Source organism: Salvelinus fontinalis, chromosome 7 (genome assembly GCF_029448725.1).
Source record: "Salvelinus fontinalis isolate EN_2023a chromosome 7, ASM2944872v1, whole genome shotgun sequence".
Lineage (NCBI taxonomy): Eukaryota > Metazoa > Chordata > Actinopteri > Salmoniformes > Salmonidae > Salvelinus > Salvelinus fontinalis.
The window spans coordinates 32,331,157-32,343,827 of NC_074671.1; the positions used below are offsets into that span (position 1 = coordinate 32,331,157).

Genomic DNA, 12,671 nt, shown 5'->3' on the forward strand with positions numbered 1-12,671 from the left:
GGATGGACGGGGGAGGACAAACAACTACAGTTACAGGCCATCCTCTGTGCCTCTGGCAGTAGGGGCACAATGTCAGTCATTTTGTGTGGGGTTAGAGAGTGCATGACATCAGCATTTTGTTGGAGTTTGCATGGTGTGAGAGCATGCAACAGGGTTCACGTGAGTGAGGTTATGGTTGATGGTTGTGGCGGCCATTTTTGTGAGAGTGCACGGCTGTAGGTAGGCGGCCATGTGCGTAGGGTAAGAGCGGCCAGCGAGGTCAGCTAGGCCCCAAGGTGCATGGCAGGTAGACTGACTTCTCAAAACCCAGCTCACTGTCAACAACAAAACAATGACAAAACAAACAAAAATACAACAGATAGGCAGTCACGTCAGGCAGGCTATCGCACAACATCACAACAATAAAATGACATGCATAACAACACCCTCATGCTACATTGAACCAAAATCTATAGTAACTGTGGACATTAAAAAGCTTGGAACATATTTGAATAACAGTGAAATTAGAAGCATGCAGGGCAATTTTTTTTCTTCATTCTATTGCATTACTTCCAGGCTTTAAAGGGATAGTTCACCCAATTTACAAAATTACATAGTGCATTTGGAAAGTATTCAGACCCCTTCCCTTTTTCCAAATTCTGTTACATTACAGCCTTATTCTAAAATGGATTAAATGCACAAAAATCCTCATAGATCTACACACAATACACCATAATGATGAAGCGAAAACAGGTTTTTATGTTTTATAATTTATTACAAATAAAAACAGAAAGAACTTATTTACATAAGTATTCAGGCCCATGTTTGGTAAATTCTGATTGGACATGATTTGGAAAGGCACACACTTGTCTACAGCAGCGTTTCTTAAAGTATGGGTCGGACCTGTTAATGATGGGTCGCGACGTAAATGTATAATTATTTAATTCATTACTGGAATTGATTTGGCCAAGTGCAACTGCGCTCTCTGCGAGAGTGCGAGAGGTAGAGGGAGATGCCCATGTGCTTCGCGGTTTACCATATATTTTTTCTAGAGTTTTCTTGAAGATCATTCCGCGACCCACACATTGCAGCGCTGTGGTTCAAGCCATTGACTTGTTATTCCCACTCGCCATCACTCACCGCTGTCATGAAATGGACTCATGCTAGCCACAAGTTCTAACTGAGCTCAATCGTCACCAAACGCATATACAGTGATGACTTTGTGTCTCTTTCATGCAAACTTTGAGCAATAACAAGGAGCTACAACAATGTGTTTTGTGTGGGGAAGTGCTTAGTAATGAGTCTCTCAAAACGAAACAACTTAATAAAACGACAGGTCCTGACCAAACATCCAGGCACAACATGACGGTTAACCCAGGGAGTTATTTCAGAACAGGGCAGACTGCTTCAGGAAAAAGTGCTTCGAAAGTGGAAAAGTAAGTCAACTAACAAGGCATTGTTGTCATTTTATAAACAGGTGATGATAAGCAGAAATAAGGGAGTACTATCTCTCATAGTAGTAGATGTGAGTTTATCTTTCAAACAATCCCCTGGCCTTGTAACGTTACACAGCTAATAGCTAATGTTAGCCAAAGCAAGCTAACTAGCTACTGAGAGTGCAACCCTAAGAAACAGTGCAGATGAAGATGAAAAATTCAGGCTTACTGTACATTTTACTGTAGAATTAGGTTGGAACTGTTGCAAGTAATACTTTTTATTCTGAACTGGAATAAACTGATTGAAGCAATATGCTTTTTGAGGCAAACACTCACAGTTCTGGGTTGCTCATCTGCAGCAGGAAGCGGTCTCCTGCCTGACTGAGAAAGCAGTAGATGTTCAGATCCAGTTTGGCACCACATACCTATGCAAGTCAGGGTTCTCAAGTACAGAAACAGTCTCAATGATGAGCATCACCTCAGTGTTGCACTGTTAAAAACTGATCCCAGAATAGGCATGCTTGTTGAAAACTTCAACCAGCCACTCACCTCTCATTAGGACTGTGTGTGTGTTTTCTGGTCTACATCTGTGTGATGTGATCAATCAGTTTATTCCAGTTCAGAATTAAATTATTTATTGTTTTAACTGCAACAGTTCCAACCTAGACAGGTACGTAAGAGTGTTTTAATTGGGGAAAAATAAACATGAAAAGATTTATGGGTATTTCATTGTTACTTGTTTTTGTCTATATTGCCGATAATTATGTATAGTTGCATATTTTCCTGAGCTTGGGTCCCAGGAAAACACAGAATTTCTCATTTGGGTCCCAGGCTGAAAAGGTTTAAGAACCTCTGGTCTACAGTACCAGTCAAAAGTTTGGACACACCTATTCATTCAATGATTTTTCTTTATTTTAACTATTATCTACATTATAGAATAATAGTGAAGACATCAAAACTATGAAATAACCAAAAAAGTGTTAAACAAATCAAATAATATTTTATATTTAAGATTCTTCATGAGGTAGCCACCTGGAATAGATTTCAATTAACAGGTGTGCCTTATTAAAAGTTAATTTCTGTTACTTCTTTTCTTCTTAAAGTATTTGAGACAATCAGTAGTGTTGTGACAAGGTAGGGGTGGTATACAGAAGATAGCCCTATTTGGTAAAATACCAAGTCCATACTTGGCAAGAACAGCTCAAATTAGCAAAGAGAAACGACAGTCCATCATTACTTTAGAACATGAAGGTTAGTCAATTTGAAAAATTTCAAGAACTTTGAAAGTTTCATCAAGTGCAGTCACAAAAAACATCAAGCACTATGATAAAACTGGCTCTGATGAGGACCACGACAGGAAAGGAAGACCCAGAGTTACCTCCGCTGCAGAGGATTCCTCAACCCAATTGAGATCGTTTGAGATGAGTTGGACCGCAGAGTGAAGGAAAAGCAGCCAACAAGTGCTCAGCATATGTGGGAACTCCTTCAAGACTGTTGGAAAAGCATTCCAGGTGAAGCTGGTTGAGCGAATGCCAATAGTGTGCAAAGCTGTCATCAAGGAAAGTGGTGGCTACTTTGAAGAATCTAAAATCTAAAATATATTTTGATTTATTCAACGCTTTTTTGGTTACTACATGATTCCATATGTGTTATTTCATAGTTTTGATGTCTTCACTATTATTCTAAAATGTAGAAAATAGTATAAATAAAGATAAACCCTGAATAAGTAAGTGTGTCCAAACTTTTGACTTGTGCTGTATATAAGGTCCCACAGTTGACAGTGCATGTCAGAGCAAAAACCAAGCCATGAGGTCGAAGGAAATGTCTGTAGACCTCCGAGACAGGAGTGTCGAGGCACAGATCTGGGGAAGGTACCAAGAAATTTCTGCACCATTGAAGGTCCCCAAGAACACAGTGGCCTTCATCATTCTTAGATGGAAGAAGTGAGCAACTGGGTGAGAAGAGCCTTGATTCGGAAGGTGACCAAGAATCCGATGGTCACTCTGACAGAACTCCAGAGTTCCTCTGTGGAGATGGGAGAACCTTCCAGAAGGACAACCATCTCGGCAGCGCTCCACCAATCAGGCCTTTATGGTAGAGTGGCCAGACGGAAGCCACTCCTCATTAAAAATCAAATGAGAGCCTGCTTGGAGTTTGCCTAAAGGCACCTAAAAGACTCTCAGACTATGAGAAACAAGATTCTCTGGTCTGATGAAACCAAGATTGAACTCTTTGGCCTGAATGCCAAGCGTCACATCTGGAGGAAACCTAGCACCATCCCTACGGTGAAGCATGGTTGCGGCTGTATCATGCTGTGGGGGTGTTTTTCGATTTGATTTGATGTTTTTCAGCGGCAGGGACTGGGAGACTAGTCAGAATTGAGGGAAAGATGAACGGAGCAAAGTACAGATGAAAACCTGCTCCAGAGCGCTCAGGAAGGTTCACCTTCCAACAGGTCAACGACCATAAGCACACAGCCAAGACAACGCAGGAGTGGCTTCGGGACAAGTCTCTGAATGTCCTTGAGTGGTCCGGCCAGAGCCCAGACTTGAACCCGATCGAATATCGCTGCAGAGGCCTGAAAATAGATGTGCAGCGACGCTCCCCATCCAACCTGACAGAGCTTGAGAGTAATCAGAGAAACTCATCAAATACAGGTGTGCTAAGCTTGTAGCATCATACCCAAGAAGACTTGAGGCTGTAATCGCTGCCAAAGGTGCTTCAACAAAGTACTGAGTAAAGGGTTTGAATACTTGTAAATGTCATATTTCAGTAAAAAAAATGAAAATACATTTGCAAAAATGTCTAAAAAACATTTTTTTCTTTGTCATTATGGGGTATTCTGTGTAGATTGATGAGGAAAAAATGATTTAATCCATTTTAGAATAAGGCTGTAACGTAACAAAACGTGTAAAAAGTCAAGGGTTCTGAATACTTTACGAATGCACTGTACTGGTGGACAGAAATGCTAAAAAGTTAGCATTTGGAGACAGTGGCCAGATAAACAAAACCAACGCATGGATTACTGTCACAAGTTGCTTATAGATTGCTTACAGTATAACCAATATGCCATTTAGTAATTTGGGTGAACTATCCCTTTAAGGTGGATCTGGTCTATAGGGTCCACTACATTGAGTGATACCTTTATCTCTGGGGGGTCCAGGGGTTTCCAGTTGTTGGCTTTGAGTTGGTGGAGCTCATCAAATTTCAGACTGATGTTCTCGATGGACAGCTGCAGCATGTCCCAGAAACCTGCTAGGTCCTGGGAACTGGGCCTCGGGTGGGAATTGGGGTTCTGATACACACAGAAAGTTTCAGTATAGAGTTTAGACACTGAGGTTCTTGCCTTTACATGGCACTACATAATTCCATGGCAGCCATGTTGGCTCCTCATATTCGGGCCGTTCTTGAATTGTGGTGGCATTTGTGTCCGTCGCCTTTGTAACCAACGAAAAACACTCAAACTAATTACATGTTTCACTATATATTGAACTGTTTATCAATGATAAAACATAATGCAAGTAAGTAATTTATACTGCAAAACTTTATCTTTATGCATTGTTTAAAGTACTTAGGGTATGCAAATCGGCTTGTCCCAGGAGTGATGTGTAAAGTATAGTGACATGTTTTGGGGATGTAGAATATAAATGGAGGGAACTAACATTGTGAGGAAAATGATTAATCATATCACTATAGTAAATTATTTTAAAGGCCCAGTGCAGTCACAAATGTGATTTTCCCGTGTTGCGTTTATATTTCGACACTATGAGGTTGGAATAATACTATGAAATTGTGAAAATGATGATAATGCCATTTTAGTGCCTGTTTTGGTGGGATGGCGTTTTGGCGGTAAATAGACCAATAAAAAAAAGAAGAGGTCCAAAAATGTCTGTCAATTACAGCTACCCAGCTAGCACATTTGGTTCCTTGGAAGTTTTTTGTTTTACAATGGTTGTGGGAACAAAGCCATACTGTAAGTTTCCTGACTGGTGAAACTGAAAATGTTTTTCAAACATTTTGTCTGTTCTGTGAACATATCTTTTTAGGTTGCAGGGAGGTTCTGAGAACGTTTAACTCTGCTTCCTTGAAAGTTTCCCTGGGAGGTTTTATTAACGCTCTTAGAACTGAAATGATAGGTTATTTGAAGGTTTTAGAATAACCTCCTTAAAACCTTCACTGAATGTTTCAATAAGACTTTTAACAACACAGATAGCTTATTTTGGGTTGACTTTTTTTAACTCCAAGCACAGATAGGACATATGGAAATTAATTTCCTTAGTTAATTAATCATGTGAACGCACATTTTTTTATTGTGACATGGCGTCAGTGAGATTTGAACTTATGATCTTTGGTTCTCTATCCATTGAATTAGTCTACTGCAGCACCAGGATGGGAAAGCGAAAGGGGGATACCTAGTCAGTTGTTCAACTGAATGCATTCAACTGAAATGTGTCTTCCGCATTTAACCCAACCCCTCTGACTCAGAGAGGTGCGGGGGGCTGCCTTAATCGAGCTGGCATTCCATGTTTTTTTTACGCATGCAAAGCTATTTATTTTTGTCTATTCAAACAGACCGCATTTCAAAGGAAACTCATTAAGATCAGGTGTGGCCGGCCTCCCGGGTGGCGCAGTGGTCTAGGGCACTTCATCGCAGTGCTAACTGCGCCACCAGAGTCTCTGGGTTCGCCCCCAGGCTCTGTCGCAGCCGGCCGCGACCGGGAGGTCCGTAGCATCGTCCGGGTTAGGGAGGGTTTGGCCGGTAGGGATTTCCTTGTCTCATCACGCTCCAGCGACTCCTGTGGCGGGCTGGGCGCAGTGCGCGCTAACCAAGGGGGCCAGGTGCACGGTGTTTCCTCCGACACATTGGTGCGGCTGGCTTCCGGGTTGGAGGCGCGCTGTGTTAAAGAAGCAGTGCGGCTAGGTTGGGTTGTGCCTTGGAGGACGCATGGCTTTCGACCTTCGTCTCTCCCGAGCCCGTACGGGAGTTGTAGCGATGAGACAAGATAGTAATTACTAGCGATTGGATATCACGAAAATTGGGGCGAAAAGGGGTTTAAAAAATAAAAAATAAAAAATATCAGGTGTGGCCAATTAGTGGGCACGGCCGACACACCTGAACACCACTGGCGTACCACACACCCTCGCAAAAAAAATACCTTTAAATGATTGATGACCTTAGATATGAGCATTTGTGGCATCCATTTCATAGAATCCTAATTTTTACATTTACTTACAAAATACCATTGGTGTAACCTTCATTGGTGTTACTATTCCTACTTGTGGCACAATGTCATCATAATGATACAAATTATTTACAGTAATTAAGCTACCATATTAGTTGACTTAGAATGGGAAGATGCACCCAGATCCATATAAATAAATACAAATCAAGAATTGTTTTCCAAAATGCTATGCCCAAATGCCATTGCAATTCAAGAACGACCCATTTACCAAAAGCACTTCACGGAATTTTCAGATTTTTAAACAATGCTATGTAACTGAATGTATAGAACAAAAACAAGATTTCCAAATACTGATGAATGAGTAAATGGAATGCTCAAAGGCTCTGACATGGCATCCATTCTAAAAGTTGTCTGAACTCTCTAAACATATGGCTTTGCACAGGACTGTGTAGGACTTGGAACCATTCCCATTTTCCTATCAGTATGTCATCGGCATACTAGTCTGGGACTATTTCACCTTGTCCCTCCACACTTCAAAGTTATTATGCTCTGAGTGGTGAGTGGTGATAGACTGGACTACTATTCAGCTAGAATTTGCATGCATAGCAGTGTTTGGTCTGACACAGTGTCAATTATAAGCTTGTATAGATCATCACATTATGTGACAGTTGGCTCTGATGGGCTTGCTGACACAGTAGACTAACTCTGCAGTGTGTGTGTTACATACCTGATTCTCCTTACACAGCTCCCGAAACTGCTGGAACTTCTGAGACATAAGCAGCTGGGCACTCCCTATTGCACTGCGGATCTTCCCCAGTACTGCGGAAACACACACACACACACACACACACACACACACACACACACACACACACACACACACACACACACACACACACACACACACACACACACACACACACACACACACACACACACACACACACACACACACACAGACTTTGCCTTTGATGAGTGCAAGGCTTTAAGTATGTGGAGAGAGGGAACTGGGAACCTAAACTGTGAATTCTGGTGAGAAGGGGAATGTTTATCCTGCACACCAAATAAACATACCTCCTAACATGACACTGAGTTGGGGATGTAGAAAACCAGCCTCCTGTCTCAATACACAACTTCGAATTAGGGGGCAAATACACTGCAGAATCACTAGTCAAGGGCTGCCCAGCAGACAGTCGCCCTCACGTACTGTAACCATGTGTTCTCTCCATTGGAAATAATGCATTAGCAGTAAAGGAAGAAATCAGTTATGTCACTAGGGACAATTCTAAGGAGTAGTATTCAAGCCGAATAAAGTCTACCACATTGGGCTATGTGTCCCAAATGACGCCCTAATCCCTATTTAGTGCATTACTTTTGACCAGAGCCCAGTGGGGCCTATATTGAAAATAGGATGTAGCACTGTTAGTGTGGAGCTATGGAGCTGGCAGCAGGCTTGAGGAGCTTATTAAGTGAGTTTGAGCATGAAAACCCCCATTGAGTATTGCTGTGAGAGGTCATTATACTGTTTATCTACAGGACAGATGTGTGGCCGGACCCGTCCAGCAGCTAGCTCCCTATTGATGACTATGTCTGCAGTGGAGATAGCAGGCAACAAGCAGGCATTGTGGCTCGCTGCTATGAATGCCATGGCAGTGTCTCAAATGGCACAATATTTCCTATGTAGTGCACTACTTTTGACCAGAGCCCTATCGAGCCCTATCTGGAGAATAGGGTGCCATTTTGGGACTTAGACAATTTCCCTCTGTCTATTTGACAGAGGGAAGGAGGGAAAAACATAGATACAAAGAGAGGGAAAACAACTTATATGACCTTCACGTCAACATCACCCAAAAATACGAATAGAGAGAAGTGATTCTACTGACTCACTACCCCAATGCACCGCTTTTGCACCAGTTCGCACATATTCAGCTCAATGTTCATGGGTTGATGTTGTTTATGTACATGTACGTGTGTCGTCCCACTCACTCTCCTCCGGCAGCTCGTTCTCCATCTCGTCCTGCACCATCTGCCGGCACCAGCCCTCCATGCGCTCCATCTCGGCCTGAAGAAGCTTAAGGAACCACCTCCCGTCCCTGGAACACATCAACCCCCGTCCCCCCACCACCTCCATGGGGTCTTCCACCTGGTCCATCCAGGGGTCTGGCGGGGGCAGGATGGATGGGTCCAAACCCACCTCGCCGTACTCCTCCACGGTCAGGGCGTGGTAGTGGTTGCCTGAGCCCTGGATGGAGACGGTGGAGGTGGCGGCGTCCCGGGAGTACTGGCGGGGCATGGTGGCCGAGTGGCGTATCACCATCTCTGGGGCGTCGCCGGGACAGTAGTCAGGGTCGTCTAGGTTGGCTTGGACCGCCGTGGTCACACTGTTGGACCTGGTCATCCTGCGGTAACTGGAAAGAGAAACACAGATTAGAGATCAGAGTTAGTGGATGTGGGGTTAATAGAAGACATGCAGGCTTAGTATATCAACACAGATCCCAAATCAGATCGGACAGGTGTGGGGTGTTTGGGAGGGGTGTCATGGGGGCGTTTGGTCACCTGGCTGATTCAGAGGCGATGGAGCGTGGCCTCATCAGTCACCGTGCCCTGCTGTAGGGCTAAGTCTTAGAGATAACATACACCCACACTCAGGGCCCTGCTGTACAGCTTGGGGTGCAGCTTTTGATTTAGCTCGAGAGGCTTTGTGCCCCTGTAAGACTCCTCTTGCCAAGTCTCTCAGAGCAAAGTGCCAACACACCCACAAAGTCACACACTTGCACACAGATAACATCTTTTCAAAATACACAGATGGGCACACACGCACGCACACACACACACACACACACACAGTGTTAAAGAGAGAAGTGACAACTAAATGTACAATTAGTGGACAGCCAGCAACCAGAGACACCAGCAGACTACAACAGGATACAAGATAAACAGATAAATGACAGAAAATCATTCACACGCTCTCTCTCTCTCTCACGCCATTTTTTACTACAGTTTACTATAGAATACTACAATACTTACTGTAGAATTCTGTAGTAAACTGTTGTATACTGTAGAATACTATACTACACCCTGTAGTATCCCTCGATCATGTGTAATACTTAGTATAAAATGTTGCAGTATACTGTAGTAATTCACTTTTCAAAATACGCACACGGACGCACGCACACGCGGCTTGCCAGAGGAGGGGAGTGTTAGAGAGAGAGGTACCAACTGAATGCACAATGAGTGGACAGCCAGCAACCAGAGACACCAGCAGACTACAACAGGATGCAAGATAAAAACTAACATGTAGGGCAGTCAAATTCCACGTGTAGTAGGCCTGATTATTGGTCTGCGCATGCTCTGAGTACAAGGCTAGGGATGCCGTCTGGGTCGTCTGCCTTGCGAGGGTTAACCCGCTTAAATGTCTTACTCACGTCGGCCGTGGAGAAGGAGAGCCTATAGTCCTTTGTAGCGGGCCGCGTCGGGGGCACTGTGTTATCCTCAAAGCGGGTGAAGAAGGTGTTTAGTAAGTACGGAAGCAAGATGTCGGTGTCCGCGACGTGGCTGGTTTCCCCTTTGTAGTCCGTGATTGTCTGTAGACCTTGTTACATTCGTCTTGTGTCTTAGCCGTTGAATTGCGACTCCACTTTGTCTCTGTACTGACGTTTTGCCTGTTTGATTGCCTTACGGAGGGAATAACAACACTGCTGGTATTCGGACATGTTCCCAGTCACCTTGCCATGGTTAAATGCGGTGGTTCGCGCTTTAAGTTTTGCACGATGGCTGCCATCTATCCACAGTTTCTGGTTTGGGTAGGTTTTAATAGTCACAGCGGGTACCATATCTCCTATACACTTCCTGATAAACTCAGTCACCGTATGCGTATATTCGTCAATGTTATTCTCAGAGGCTACCCGGAACTTATCCCAGTCTGCGTGATTAAAACAATCTTGAAGCTTCTGTTTGCTCAGACCAGCTTGAATAGACCTTAGCACGGGTACTTCCTGTTTGAGTTTCTGCCTACAGTACCGTGCAAAAGTATTCACCCCCTTGGCATTTTTCCTATTTTGTTTCATTACAAGCTGTTTTAAATGGATTTTTATTTAGATTTCAAGTAATGAACATACACAAAATAGTCCAAATTGGTGAAGTGAAATGGAAAAAATAACTTGTTTAAAAAAATTTAAAAAAACGGAAAAGTGGTGCGTGCATATGTATTTGCTATGAAGCCCCTAAATAAGACCTGGTGCAACCAATTACCTTCAGAAGTCACATAATTAATTAAATTAAGTCCACCTGTGTGCAATCAAAGTGTCACATGATCTCAGTATATATACACCTGTTCTGAAAGGCTCCAGAGTGTGCAACACCACTAAGCAAGGGGCACCACCAAGCAAGTGGCACTATGAAGACCAAGGAGCTCTCCAGACAGGTCAGGGACAAAGTTGTGGAGAATTACAGATCAGGGTTGGGTTATAAAAAAATATCAGAAACTTTGAACATCCCACAGAGCACCATTAAATCCATTATTAAAAAAATTGAAAGAATATGACACCACAACAAACCTGCCAAGAGAGGGCCGCCCACCAAAACTCACGGACCAGGCAAGGAGGGCATTAATCAGAGAGGCAATAAAGAGACCAAAGATAACCCTGAAGGAACTGCAAAGCTTCACAGCGGAGATTGGAGTATCTGTCCATAGGACCACTTTAAGCAGTACACTCCACAGAGCTGGGCTTTACGAAAGAGTGGCCAGAAAAAAAGCCATTGTTTAAAGAAAAAAATAAGCAAACACGTTTGGTGTTTGCCAAAAGGCATGTGGGAGACTCCCCAAACATATGGAAGAAGGTACTCTGGTCAGATGAGACTAAAATTGAGCTTTTTGGCCATCAAGGAAAACGCTATGTCTGGTGAAACCCCAACACCTCTCATCACCTCGAGAATACGATCCCCACAGTGAAGCATGGTGGCAGCATCATGCTGTTTGGATGTGTTTCATCGGCAGGGACTGGGAAACTGGTTAGAATTGAAGGAATGATGGATGATGCTAAATACAGGGAAATTCTTGAGGGAAACCTGTTTCAGTCTTCCACAGATTTGAGACTGGTACTGAGGTTCACCTTCCAGCAGGACAATGACCCTAAGCATACTGCTAAAACAACACTCGAGTGGTTTAAGGGGAAACATTTAAATGTCTTGGAATGGCCTAGTCAAAGCCCAGACCTCAATCCAATTGAGAATCTGTGGTATGACTTAAAGATTGCTGTACACCAGCGGAAGCCATCCAACTTGAAGGAGCTGGAGCAGTTTTGCCTTGAAGAATGGGCAAAAATCCCAGTGGCTAGATGTGCCAAGCTTATAGAGACATACGCCAAGATACTTGCAGCTGTAATTGCTGCAAAAGGTGGCTCTACAAAGTATTGTCTTTGGGGGGTGTATAGTTATGCACGCTCAAATGTTCTGTTTTTTTGTCTTATTTCTTGTTTGTTTCACAATAAAAAAAAAAGTTGCATCTTCTAAGTGGTAGGCATGTTGTTTATTAAATCAAATGATACACACCCCCCAAAAAATCTATTTTAATTCCAGGTTGTAAGGCAACAACTTAGGAAAAATGCCAAGGGGTTGAATACTTTCGCAAGCCACTGTATAGGAAGGGAGGAGCAAAATGGAGTTGTGATCAGATTTGCCGAAGGGAGGGCGGAGAAGGTCCTTGTAGGCATTTCAAAAAGTTGAGTAGCAGTGGTCCAATGTTTTACCAGCGCGAGTACTACAGTCGATGTGCTGATAGAACTTTCGTAGTGTTTTCCTCAAATTTGCTGTTAAAATCCACAGCTACGATAAATGCAGCCTCAGGATATGTGGTTTCCAGTTTGCATAAAGTTCATTATAGTTCTTTGAGGGCCGCCGTGATATCGGCTTGAGGGGGAAAATACACGGCTGTGACTATAACCGAAGAGAATTCTCTTGGGAGGTAATACGATCGGCATTTGATTGTGAGGTATTCTAGGTCTGGTGAACAAAAGGACTTGAGTTTCTGTATGTTATCACAATCACACCATGAGTAGTTAATCATGAAACATAC

At 43.3% G+C, this 12,671-nt stretch overlaps 1 protein-coding gene across 4 annotated transcripts in view; it reads right to left on the reverse strand.

Annotated features, from left to right (window-relative positions):
- Nucleotides 1–12,671, reverse strand: part of dlgap1b (discs, large (Drosophila) homolog-associated protein 1b) — a 302,250-nt gene that overhangs the window by 3,018 nt on the left and 286,561 nt on the right. For 3 of the 4 annotated variants that reach the window (XM_055929199.1, XM_055929200.1, XM_055929198.1), the window contains exons 10-12: nt 8,585–9,006; nt 7,326–7,417; nt 4,558–4,710 (exon numbers count right to left, since the gene is read on the reverse strand). In XM_055929199.1, the coding sequence (XP_055785174.1) occupies nt 4,558–4,710; nt 7,326–7,417; nt 8,585–9,006 (667 nt within the window). Of the gene's footprint in view, nt 1–4; nt 315–4,557; nt 4,711–7,325; nt 7,418–8,584; nt 9,007–12,671 lie in introns of those variants that run through there. The other variant, XM_055929201.1, reaches the window with a different exon arrangement.